The following is a 13,772-nucleotide window of genomic DNA, read 5'->3' as shown; positions in this document are numbered from 1 at the left end:
CTATCCTCAGAATTTATTTAAAGAGTTCAGACAGGAGGCATGTTCTTTCCAGGGCCACTGGCTGTTCTCCCCGAGTCCCTGACCCTCAGTCCCATAGTCCACTCCACAGTCCACAGATCCACCATCCCCTGCCCCCTGCTGCTCCCTGGCCATCTTCTATTTTCCTGTGTTCCTCCAGGGAATGAAGTCTCAGCAAACAAGGTACATCTTAAGATCGTATCCCATCTGTAGTCACAGTTATCTGAGTTAAGCTGTGTCTCACTGAAACATCCTGGCTGGAGTTAAACCTATTTTCCCCTTAGGCGGTCTGGAAAACTCCCAGGGAAAGGACCAAGCAAAGTAAATGGACCAAGTCAGCAGAATTCTCCATCAAGAGAGGCCAGTGCAGTGTTACCAATGAGAGAGGCACATTCAGGGGAATCCCAGGCTACTGGTAGTTGTTGGTTTTGAATCAAAAGTGCTCTGTGCTTTTAAAGCGAGTTAAGAAAGGATAAGTGGCAAGAAAGATAGGGACAGCATTTTTTTATGACATGATACTATGTATAGAAAACCCTAAGGACTCCACACAAAAACTACTCCAGTTGATCAACAAATTCAGCAAAGTAGCAGGATATAAGATTAACATTCAGAAATCAGTTGCATTTCTGTATACTAACAATGAAATATTAGAAAAGGAATATAAGGAGTTCTGGTCATGGCTGAGTGGTTAACGAACCTGACTATTAACCATGAGGTTTCAGGTTCGATCCCTGACCTTGCTCAGGGGGTTAAGGATCTGACATTGCCGTGAGCTGTGGTGTAGGTCGCAGATGCAGCTCGGATCCCGAGTTGCTGTGGCTGTGGCATAGGACAGCAGCTACAGCTCCAATTGGACCCCTAGCCTGGGAACCTCCATATACCGTGGGTGCAGCCCTAAAAAGACAAAAGAAAAGAAAAGGAATATAAAAATAAAACACCTTTTAAAGTTACACCCAAAAAATTTTCGTGATCTCAAGTTACCCTTTCCAAAGTGGAAGAAATTCTTTTTTCTAGCTCTGCATCCTGTCACATAGTCAGTATTTTAAATACTGACAAATCAATGAGTAGTAGGTAAGTGACTAAAGATGGTACACTCCTAGACTAGGAGTGGGTCTTAGCATCTAGGGACTCTCAGTCTCCATCCTTCAGTAATTCAGGGGACTTTGGAGTATACCTGTGACCAGGATAATGTTGCAATCTCAATGTGTACCCCTCTCCCCACTATAGAAGCTTCTAGAAGCATGGTGATATGCATAAAAATAGAGGCCATCTTCCCTACTCAAGAAAGTGTCTAAAAGAACACCTTAGAGGTGCTAAGAGAGAATATATTCATTTATCCTTAGCATATGTCATACTCACATGACATATAACATGCTGCTTATTATAATATATATCTCATATGAGGCAAAAATAAAAAATAAAAAAGATAAAGAACTCTTTAGGAGACACTAAGAGTCTGTCTGTCTCACCCTTTGTTGGCGGTGGATGTACAAAGGAGGATCTGCTGGGCATACATTAGCTGAATAAAAGGCTAGCTACTGTATCTTGGCAATTAATATTTTAATTTGGCACAAATACCCCAAGGGGAGCTCTCTCACGATATTTCTAATAAGACTGGGAGATGAAAGCACTTGGCCTCTGCTGCCCTCACCAGTGTTTCAGATGTGGTCACATTTTCGGAGTAGAGAATCTTAGAAGCTGGCCCACTGCCATGGTTTTTTCTCGCTCCAGAGCACTTGCTTTTGCTCCAGTTGGCTGTTTAGTTATGGAGATGCTTTCTGTCTCTGGAAAACAAGCACCGTGAAAATTAAAACCCAGAAAAACAAGAGCCCAAAGCCACAGTCTGATGTTGACCACATCTGTGATCTTGACTCAGAAAGTACAGACTATATTCAGGCTCCTTATGAACCTTATGAATTTCAGTCTTTTTTTTTTTTTTTTTTTTGTCTTTTGTCTTTTTAGGGCCACACCCACGGCATATGGAGGTTCCCAGGCTAGGGGAGGTATCAAGCTGCAGCTGCCAGCCTAAATCACAGACACAGCCACGTGGGATCTGAGCCACATCTGCAACCTACATCACAGCTCACAGCAACGCTGGATCCTTAACCCACTGAGCAAGGGCAGGGATCGAACCCACAACCTCATGGTTCCTAGTCGTATTCGTTAACCACTGAGCCACTACAGGAACACCGAATTTCTGTCTTTGATGCACCTTCTGACGACATTGAATAAACTGAGGTCTTTCTGGATGAGGGTCATGGTTGGGCTTTGAGGAGTGTGATGAAATGTGTGTGAGGTTTATTTCCTCTCTTTGTTTTTCTTTCTGATGATGGGATTTGGGGGTAAATGAAGGGTTTGCTGAAGAGGTTGTTCTTGGTGCCTGGATTTCCTCTCTGGAACTGCAGTGGAAATGCAGGGGTGGGGGGGCAGAATAAATGGGCTGTTTGCAAGGCTGACCCAGATTCAGAGGTGCTGTGGTATCCAGGGGCACCGGCCAGTTGGAGGGGGTGCTCTGGTGGCCCTGAAGTGCAGTGATGTTGCCCTGAGATGATTGTTTACAACACAAGGGTGGGCCACACCACCCTAATTAGAGCACAGCAAGTGAGAGGACAGCGAGCAGAGCACTGCCTCTTCCCAGTGGCTTGATTTCCAATCATTGGTGTCGTGTTCTTGGACTCTTTGACAGTAGCATGTGAGATGACTTGTGCTGTTGGACCCTAATGAAATATGACTGTGATATTTGGGCTGAAAGTCTTATCTCAATCTCTCCTCCTAGTATATAGTGTCTAGTGAAGAGCAGGCAGTAAATACTTGCACTCAGTGGTGGAGATGTAACAGTGTGATTAGGACATGAAAGACCATGCATTAGATATGCCTTTTGATAGCTAAAGATAACAATTAAAGGAGCTTTAGTGGACTGCATCTTCCCTGTCATTTCTTGATACTGAATTTTATTTTATTTTTATTTTTATGTTTACTGCTGCTCCTACGGCATATGGAAGTTCCCAGGCTACAGGTCAAATTGGAGCTGCAGCTGCCAGCCTACACCACAGCCATAGCAACACTAGATCCAAGCTGCATCTGCAACCTGCGCTGTAGCTTGTGGCAGTGCAAGATCCTTAGCCCACTGAGCGAGGCCAGGAATCAGACCCTCAGGAATACTATGTCGGGTTCTTAACCTGATGAGCCACAATGGGAACTCTTGATACTGAATTTTAAGAAATAGAATTGTGAAATCAAAACTGTATGGCAGTTTTTAAAACTAGTATATTAACTAGGGTGGGGGGAAGAGAGAGAGAGAGAGAGAGAGTGTGTGTGTGTGTGTGTGTGTGTGTGATAGTACTAGTCCAACTATTTTTTAACATTTGTTGTCTTTATAAAATTGGACTGATTTTCTTTTTCCCACTTTAGCCACTCACTATTCTGATTCAGGAATGTTTTATTCAAAAGAAGTTCTATTTTATAAAATAAATATGTTTAATTGTGGCAAATCACTACTTGTATGTTGATTTTGGATTGCGACAGGACATCAGAGCTCAGGAAAGAGCAACAGATCAACACTGAAGGTTAGGAAGAAAAGGGAGCCAAGTGTAAGCTCATGTAAACCAAGAGAACTAAGAAAATCAGGAAAACACAGCATGACACTTTCAGCAAAAATAGCAAACAAAAGACACCCCCCACCACCACCTACCATGAATTAATTATTGAAACTGGTGATGAGTACAAAAGGTTTCATTATTGTAGTCTTTACTTTTATATATATTTGAAATGTTCTGTAATAAAACTTTTTTTAAAAGAGACCCACATAAGGCAAGATGTTAACATTTATCATATCGTTATACTTGATCATGTATTTATATTTGATGATTAAAGGGAAATTAATATGGAAAGAAGCCCTTCTGCTTAGATGGTGAACAGTGAAATAGATGGTGCCTGAGGTTACATGGATTGGAGACTGTATTGTTGAAATCCTCAATCTGATTCCAATTTTGACTTAAACTTTCATCTGGGTTGAGTGTGATCAGTAAAGGGTTGCAGTGTGAGGGTTGCCGCCTAAGTTGAAAGAGTTATTTTGAAGGCAACTCTTGGGATTTTGAGTAGAGTAATTTGGGCTGGTTTTCAAATGCTTTCGATGTTAAATTGACTCAAGAAGAGTTTATACTCAATATGTTTTTAATTATGCACTTAGGATTTTATAAGCATCATGGGAGAATCAAAAAGAAATGCAGGAGAGTTTTGCCCTGAGAGACTATTAGGAAGAGTAAATGACCAACTCAAAAAAAAAAAAAAATTTGCTTGTAAGCTCTCCTTGGTGGACCATACTGAAAAGCTAATTGTGAAGTTCAAGCCAAGACACAGAAGAGAAGTCAGTGGAAGAGAAGAGAATGGCACAGTATAGGGAGAAGAAGCTGGGAGCTGTCTGTGAAAGATGGATTTCTGTAGGCAGAGAGGAGGGGAGGGAGGCCAGGGGTGGGCACAGAGCCTTGGGAGTAGATTTTGAAAAAAGAACGGGTGAAAGTTCATTGAGAGGAAGAAATGGATGATAAGGATAGAGGCGATAATTATCCCAGGGAAATAGGAAATCAAAGTTTCAAAGTAGAGGAGGAATGGCAAGCTGTTAGGAAGGAGTTAAGACTCAGTTCCCCTGAGTCTGGCAGGAAGAAAGACTGGGAAGATGTAGGAGGTGATATGTAATATTGTGTGTTGATTAAAGGAAGTGTAAGAGGGGGTTTATACAGAGGACCTCAGTGATTGTCCCTTAAAAAGGCTCTGAGATCACTTCATAAGTGTGGTAGGAAGAGGGAGTGCAGGCTTGAGGGGAAGGGAGCTAGTGTAGAGGTTGACCATGGAGTGTGTACCATGGGGTAGAGGGAAATATGAATAAAAATCTCACTGAGAAAGAAGAAGGCCAGGATAAAAGCCAACATTCATTCCTCTTTTATCCCTCTGATACTTCTTTATCTTTTTTTTTTTTTTTTTTGTCTTTTTAGGGCTGCACCTTCGGCATGTGAAGTTTCCCAGGCTAGGGGTGGAATCGGAGCCGTAGCCACCAGCCTATGCCAGAGCCACAGCAACATGGGATCCAAGCCTCATCTGTGACCTACACCCCAGCTCACGGCAACACCGAATCCTTAACCCACTGAGCGAGGCCAGGGATCAAACCCCCCGCCCTCATGGATACTAGTTGGGTTTGTTAACCACTAAGCCATGACGGGAATGCCCCTCTGATGTTTCTTGAACACCCATCTTGTTCCTTCATTCAGCAACCATTTAGCACCCACTGTGTGTCTGATGGAAAGAGGAATGAATCTACGAAAAATGCAAAGTCACAAAGAATGCAGCCTCTATTGGAAGAGAAGGACATGTCTGTAGCCAAGTCTAGGCTGGTCCATTCAGTGTGATGCCTGCTGCAGTGAAGGGTCCTCTGGATGCTGTGACTGGCATGTGAGTGAATAGGCCGCTCAAGGAAGACCTTCCAGGTCAAGCTCCAATTGAGATGGACTTTAAGGAATGAGGTACAAGGAGGAAAGGGCAGGAATACAGTCCATCCAGAAGGAACAGAATTAGCATGTGAGAGAAGACACTGGTTTGGGGGAGGTTTGGGGCAGTCTGTAAGATACAGCACAGGAGATGAAGGAAGGATAGAGGCAGTAGGGTATTTGCCTAATGGAATTAACCTCTGATATTTTCAAGGCAAAAGTAACAAAATGAGCAGAAACAAATAAACATGTGAATAGATCTTTACCTACTTGAATGAGTCAACACAATGCTTTGAAAGTATGTAGCAAGAATGGTGGCTCTTTTGCTTTATGCTCCTATAGTGATTTTAGTGTTTAAAAATAAACCATTCTGGGGAGTTCCTGCTATGGTACAGTAGGTTAAGAATCTGAGTGCAATAGCTCGGGTCACTGCGGAAGGCGTGAGTTTGATCCCTGACCCAGTGAAGGGGGTTAAAGGATCCAGCATTGCCACAGTTGTGGCTTGGATTCAGTCTTTGGCCCCAGAACTTCCATACGCCACAGGTAGAGCCATAAAAATTAAATAAATAAACAGGAGTTCCCATCGTGGCTCAGTGGAAACGAATCTTACTAGCATCCATGAGGACACAGGTTCGATCCCTGGCCTCACTCAGTGGGTTAAGGATCCAGCGTTGCCATGAACTGTGGTGTAGCTTGCAGACACGGCTCAGATCCTGAGTTGCTGTGGCTGTGGTGTAGGCTGGCCGCTAAAGCTCTGATTCAACCCCTAGCCTGGGAACCTTCATATGCTGAGAGTGCAGCCCCAAAAGACACACACACACACACACACACACACACACACAAATTAAATAAATAAAAATAAACTATTCGAGTGTTGTGAGTGCTTGTAAATATCAATATAGTGTTGAGAAACTTCAGTATGTTCATTATGCTCAATTTTTAGTATTTTTTTAAAGGATAATTTCGTTGAACTGGTTTTGGAACTAACCTGTCTCCATATCATATGCACTGGCTTCATGAAACACTTCTAGAACTTTGCTTTTGTTCTGTCATTTCCTTCAGTCAGAAGAAAGGATTTTTTGCTTTTTGTCCTCACTGAGCAGAAAGCTCAGTGTCCATTTATAAAGCCCTGCTTGCATAGTTTTAAAAGTAGATGCCTGCTAATGTTCATAAAATGAGGAACTTTAATTTGTATAGGGACAGTCTCTGCACTTTCTTAGACTGAGAACGCAAATCACACATCCTGGCTCTTTTCTGAAAAAACAGTCCTCAAGAAGTTAACATAAATTTCATTTTCCTGGTAGTCTCCAGGGATGGAAGTCATCCTGGTCACTGCATCAGACTCCCCTAATACTTGTAATTTAATTCTGGACACTTCAGTTTACAACACGAATAGGTCTGCTGTGGTAATTGTGCAAGTATGTGATGAAGCAACTGATGTTAAAAAAAATGTATCCACTTTAAATACACAGTGCATGCTTACTAAATTAGTTTCAGATTCTCTTGTGGCCTCATGGGAAGTAGATCCAGTGCACCTATGCTTTTAGAAGAAGCATCCTGCAGTTTTCTTTTTTGTTAAACCTCTTTATGTTTGTTTCCTTCCCAAATAACTTTTGTTATTCCTAGAATTTATACTAGACACTGCATTAATTGGAAAGGTAGACTAATAAGAGCAGTTAATTCTAGACGTTCTCTTTATGCAGAAGTAGATTAAGGATCTGGTGTTGTCACTGTAGTGGCTTGGGTTGTTCCTGTGGCACAGGTTTGATCCCTGGCCCAAGAACTTCCACGTGCTGTGGGTGTGCCCTCCCCCCTCAAAAGGCAGTTAATTCTGGAAAAATAATTAGCTGTCGCATCAGCTGTGTTCTGGGCAGTAAGGATGTACAGTATGTATTTCCTCTGGTTCTAAGTCTGAGGTTGTTACTGCTTTTTCAGTTTTTGGACTCCACTGGCTTTTATAATTCTGTTGTATTTGAATGAGGAATTGGCAAATTCTATTGGGATTACACATTGTATGATTATAAAATATTTAAATGAGATACCAAGAGACACATCACAGGGAGTTCCTATTGTGGCTCAGCAGTAATGAACCCACCTAGTATCCATGAGGACATGGGTTTGATCCCTGGCCTCTCTCAGTGGGTTAAGGATCTGGCATTGCCTGGGCTGTGGTGTAGATTGCAAATGCCTCTCAGATCCCACGATGCTGTGGCTGTGGTGTAGGGTGGCAGCTGCAGCTCCAAGCCACCCTCTAGCCTGGGAATTTCTGTATGCCATGGATGGTGCCCTAAAAAAGACACACACACACACACACACACACAAACACATATCACATATACCACTCTATTTCAAAATGACATTTTAATGTTGTCTGGGCTCTGTGAGCCTTTCCAATGTGTCACCTTAATCCCTTGCATCTATAAGAGGGCTAAGAACAATATCTGCACTTCCCTTGGCATTTGTACCATCCATAAATATATCCAAATCTGATAAAAAGAGGGCAGAGGGAGGAGGAGAAAGTGAGCACTAGTGAGGGTAGAGCATTGGGCCAGATGCTGGGAGGTTCCAAGATGATACCCGTTGAGAGGCTCTGACTGGAAGCTGAGCCTAATAGAAGGTGAACAGACAAACTCACAAGAAATTAATGAATTCAGAATGGATGGAAAGTGATCAATTGCTGATGAGCGTGGCTAGTCAGTGCTGCCAGAGGAAGGCATTGTGACCTGGGTCTATAAGCTTTGGTTGGTGGGGAAGAAAAGCTGTCCCTGTTGTCTCCCACTAAAAGACAGGCATTTTTCAGCCCTGGGTTTGGGATTTTGGGAGGAGAAAGCAGGAATGGAAGGGCCTCCCACATCATTCCCTCTGTTCCCACCCAGAATTAGTGGCATTCAGGGGAAAATACTAGTTTTTTGCCCAACCACAGGCCCACAAAACTTTGCCTGCGCCAGTGTGCATCCACTGTCAGTGACTATCAGTAGCCAGTGACCCTTTTGGGTCATTATTTTCTGCTTGATAAAGAAGTTGTTTATTTTGGTAAAAACGCACTAAATGCCAAGCGTGCCGTACCTGTTTTGAGGTAAATGTACCATGTTGCATCCTCATATTTTCTCTTAATGGCAGTAACAGCTGTGCTGTATTCAATTCAGGGTCCTTGCATTAAAAACACATGCAATTTTTATTTACCCACAGTAGTTGAGTTTTAAAGAGGGTCAGCCTTACCCATATGACTTCTTTTTTCAGACAAATGGACACCTACCTGGGAACGGAGATGTGTACCAAGAAAGGCTAGCACGTTTAGAAAATGATAAAGAATCCCTCGTTCTTCAGGCAAGTGGTTTTTAAATGCTGTTTTTCCCTCATGACACACTTCCAAAGACCACTTTAAATTGGAGTGGTCGACAAATGAATGGGTAAAGCTATGGTATATTTATGTGATGAACTTTTCCTCAGCCATAAAAAAAGAATGAAATAATACCATTTTGCAGCAACATGGATGGACCTAGAGATTATCATACTAAGTAAGCCAGACAGAGAAAAGCAAATATCATATGATATCACTTGTATGTGGAATCTAAAAAAAAAAAAAAAAAAGAAACACATGAACTTATATACAAAACAGAAATAGACTTAGAGACATAGAAAACAAACTTACGGTTACCAAAGGGGAAAGGGGATGGGGGAGAGATAAATTAGGAGTTTGGGATTAACACATAACCCACTACCATATTTAAAATAGATAACCAATAAGGACCTACTGTGTAGCACAGAGACCTGTACTCAGTATTTTGGAATAACCTATAAGGGAAAAGAATCAAAAAAATAGATGTATATGTATGTATAACCGAATCACTTTGCTGTACACCTGAAACTAACACACAACATTGTAAACAAACTATACTTCAGTTAAAAAAAAGAATGTATACCTATACATATATGTAGATATGTATAACTGGGTCACTTTGCTGTACATTAGAAATTGACAGAATATTGTAAATCAACTATAATTTTTTAAATTAAAAAATTAAAATTAAATTTAAGAAATTAATTGAGATGGCAAATTCAGATGCTTGCAGGAGTCAAATTGCTAATAGAAATGAGTGCAGTAGGCCATCTGTACACATGAGGGAGTGGTGAGGACTGCAGCAGAACAAGGGTATGCATACCCAGTCTAGAGCGAGCAACCTTTATGCAGCCTCAGCTGTCTCCAAGGGACAGTCTGACAAATGAACACCTGCCTGGAAACTGAGATGATACCAGGACAGGCACAATGTCATCTGATTATCTGCTATGATCAGGTTTGTTTGTTTGTCTTTTTTAATATGTAGCAGAAGTCCTGGTTTTTATGCTATATACATGTATGTATATACTACATTCACATATATTTTCCATAAATATGAACAAGTGTTTCTGAATCTGAATATAAGTTTAATTTTTCAATTTTAAAAATGATACCATTGGACCAAAAACAAAACACAGTGAATAGTGGAGCCCCGTTTGTGCTAAATTTGAACTTTCTTCTTCTTCATAATATTTTAAATCCTTGACTGGTAGTTTTACTTTGGTCTTTTGAGCTAAAAGAACTGAAGCAAATTTACTGGTCTGGTGATCACTGGAAAGAAAACCCAGAGGTTTGCAATAAGCACCGAGAATGAAGGGCTAACTCAAGGGCTCCTCTTGGACCTTTGAGCTGCAGCCTAGCTTTTGAACACATTTGTGACAGTGTGATCATGAAAGATCTCATGGAATTTGGATTTCCTGGATACTCTTCTGTATTCTTTGTCAAGTATCAAATTTGAATAATCCTCAAGAACCCCTCTTTCAAACATTAACTCCACTTCCTTTCTTAATCTCCTACCCCGCTCCCCCGCCAGAAGATAATTTGTATACATGCTCTTTCTCATAAACAGTTTAAATGATTCTTACACAGCCCCAGTCATCCCTAACTATCTCAAAAATTGAATAGGAGTCCTCAGGCCAACAAGCATCACATAAAAAAAAGAATGTGATGGGCTGGTGTCATATTAATTCTCAGATTTCTTTCTTTACAACCAAATGAGTGATGACATCATCCCAGACTTTGTTCTATGTAGAGCAATAAAGTTTGCAGTGGGACCCAAATTCTTCCTGATCCATGACAGTTATTTTGATCTAAATACAGGTAAGTGTGTTGACAGACCAGGTAGAGGCTCAGGGAGAGAAGATTCGCGATTTGGAGTTTTGCCTTGAGGAGCACAGAGAGAAGTTGAACGCCACAGAAGAAATGCTGCAGCAGGTATGTAAGAAGCTGGCACCAAGGTTGGGTTTTGCTGCTGAACTATTTTTTTTTTTTCTTTTTGCCTTTTCTAGGGTCGCACCTGCAGCATATGGAGGTTCCAAGGCTAGGGTTCTAATCGGAGCTGTAGCCACTGACCTATGCCAGAGCCACAGCAACGCAGGATCCAAGCCTCATCTGCAACCTACACCACAGCTCATGGCAACACCGGATCCTTAACCCACTGAGCAAGGCCAGGGATCAAACCCGCAACCTCCTGGTTCCCAGTCAGATTCATTAACCACTGAGCCACGACGGGAACTCCGCTGCTGAACTATTTTAAGATGCTACGTTTATATGTTTTATTTGCTCTGATGCAGTGGTAAATTTTGCGATTCACTTAGACTGGCATATTTTATTTTTTTGGCCATGCCCACAGCATGCAAAAATTCCCCAGCTGGGGATCAAACCTGTGCCACAGCAGTGACCCAAGCCACAGCGGTGACAATACCAAATCTTTAACCACTAGGCCACCTGGGAACTCTTACACTGGCATATTTTAAAAGCCTAGAGTAACAGATCTCAGAACACGAATATACCATAGAAAGTATTCATTGCAATTAGAATCTGGAATAAAATATTAATAGGATTATAGGAGTTCCTATTGTGGCGCACTAGAAACGAATCTAGCTAGGAACTGAGGTTGCAGGTTTGATCCCTGGCCTTGCTCAGTAGGCTGTGAGCTGTGGTGTAGGTTGCAGATGAGGCTTGAATCCTGTGTTGCTGTGGCTGTGGTGTAGGCTGGCAGCTACAGCTCTGATTTGACCCCTAGCCTGGGAACCTCCATATGCCACGGGTGTGGCCCTAAAAAGCTAAAAAATAAAAAAGATTGTAGATAATTTTCTTCTTTATGCTGTCGCATCGTTTCCTAATTTCCAACCATGAGTATATATTTTATAATTAAGAAAAAAGATAGTGAAGATGTGGTATATATACTCAATGGAATACTACTCAGCCATAAAAAAGAACAAAATAATGCCTTTTGCAGCAAAATGGATGGAACTAGAGACTCTCATACTAAGTGAAGTAAGTCAGAAAGAGAAAGACAAATACCATATTATATAATATATCTAGAATCTAATATGTGGCACAAATAAACCTTTCCACAGAAAAGAAACTCATGGACTTGGAGAACAGACTTGTTGCCGAGGGGGAGGGAGTGGGATGGACTGGGAATCTGGGATTAATAAATGCAAACTATTGCCTTTGGAATGGATAAGCAATGAGATCCTGCTGTATAGCACTGGGAACTGTATCTAGTCATTCGTGATAGAGCATGATGGAGGATAATGTGAAAAAAAGAATATATATGTATGTGTGACTGGGTCACTTTGATGTACAGTAGAAAATTGACAGAACACCAAAAACAACTATAATGGGAAAAAATAACTAAAAAAAAGATAAATATCTTATATGACTATTATTGCAAAAATTTGTAATGTATGAGGGCGCGCGTGCGTGCACACACACACACACACACACACACACACACACATGGTACTCATCTATGATAGGACCTCTAATACAGTGGAGAGAGTACACATTGGAGGGAGACTGTTTAGGTTGAGTCCCTGCTTCACCATTTCCATGCTGTATGACTTTTGGCAGGTTCTTAACCATTCTGTTCTTCAGGTTCCTCATCTGTCAAATAAGGATAATTCATGTTATCCTTATGAGATAGAAACTCATCTAACTTATGAGTTTCTATCTCATAAAAATGTTTTGAGGATTGAACCACGTAGTACATGTAATAGTGCCTGGCACATAGGAAACATAATAGCATCATCAGTGCTATCATCAGGCTTAAGAATGTATAAGGTTTATATATGTGTATATTAGTATAAGTTGCTCCAATTAGCAGACATGTGCTGCTTGTTAAGCATTGGTTAAGCCCAGTTTTCCAAATGTACCTGTTCAGTAATTAATCTTCACATCCTCTACTTACTAGTTACTGCAGAAATAGGTGAGACACATGCATAGGTGACTGTTTACAATAAAACAACTTTTGAATATATCTCGTAAATTCCAATAGGAGCTTCTGAGTAGGACATCCTTAGAAACGCAGAAGTTGGATCTGATGGCTGAAATATCTAACTTGAAGTTAAAATTGACGGCTGTAGAGAAGGACAGATTGGATTATGAAGACAGATTCAGAGACACAGAGGTAAGTGATACCCCTGCTCTCTCTTTATGTACATATATATGTATATATATGTATGCATACATTTATATCTCACATATACATATTCTTAGAGCAAGTTGAAATTCCTTGGAGGTGTGATGGAGAGGCAGTTTATGCCCTCATTATTCATGCTTTTTTTAATAATAAACTTTAATTACATTGACTTTTTATCACTAAATTGGAGTGGCAATTTTTATTTTAAGACTTTTGATATGAAATGTTAATCCTTTCATTAGTCTTCAGAAATTCTTTTGACTTTAGGACATTTAGAGCTTCTATCTAGCTAGCACTCCATGCATCCATTTGTCCATCTGTTGACCCATAGTGGTTTTCTTCATTGTGGAAATAGTGGGTTTAAGTGTGTGATTTTACTAATAGTTTTTATTCAGGCACACTGATTATTTACAATATAATAAGTAGATTTTTAAATATGTATAGAGAATATACTTTCATGACAGAATTTTAAAAGTCACAGGTTTTAGTGGTCATTTAATTCGTCCTTCTACTTTTGGTCTATTCCAATTAAATAGAGCACACCCTACTTTTGTGAAATTCAGGGTAGATTAAACAACTTGAAATACCCACTTTCGTGGCTAAACCAGCTTTCTTGTTTGTTTGACTTAATTTATTATTAATCCAGATCTTCCAGTTTAACTGCTGTTAGTTGGGAGGGGGGTTGTTAAGGGTATGTCCATGTGAGGTCTATTCATTTGAAAAGAAATATGAAGATCTGCATACATTTTTTTCTTTCCTAGAGCCATCTCTCTTTTTTTTATTATTT

At 40.7% G+C, this 13,772-nt stretch overlaps 1 protein-coding gene across 50 annotated transcripts in view; it reads left to right on the top strand.

The window, feature by feature from the left end:
- Window positions 1-13,772, top strand: part of PPFIBP1 (PPFIA binding protein 1) — a 191,503-nt gene that overhangs the window by 132,067 nt on the left and 45,664 nt on the right. For all 50 annotated transcript variants that reach the window (XM_084956484.1, XM_084956483.1, XM_021092149.2 and 47 more), the window contains 3 exons: window positions 8,739-8,825; window positions 10,657-10,770; window positions 12,842-12,973. In XM_084956484.1, the coding sequence (XP_084812610.1) occupies window positions 8,739-8,825; window positions 10,657-10,770; window positions 12,842-12,973 (333 nt within the window). The remainder of the gene's footprint in view (window positions 1-8,738; window positions 8,826-10,656; window positions 10,771-12,841; window positions 12,974-13,772) is intronic.

This window comes from Sus scrofa, chromosome 5, assembly GCF_054392235.1.
Source record: "Sus scrofa isolate SSC_HxYL_T2T_F1_AM1 chromosome 5, Sscrofa_HxYL_maternal_Yorkshire_Landrace_v2.0, whole genome shotgun sequence".
Taxonomy (NCBI): Eukaryota; Metazoa; Chordata; class Mammalia; order Artiodactyla; family Suidae; genus Sus; species Sus scrofa.
This window is presented reverse-complemented; position numbering and strand designations above follow the sequence as displayed.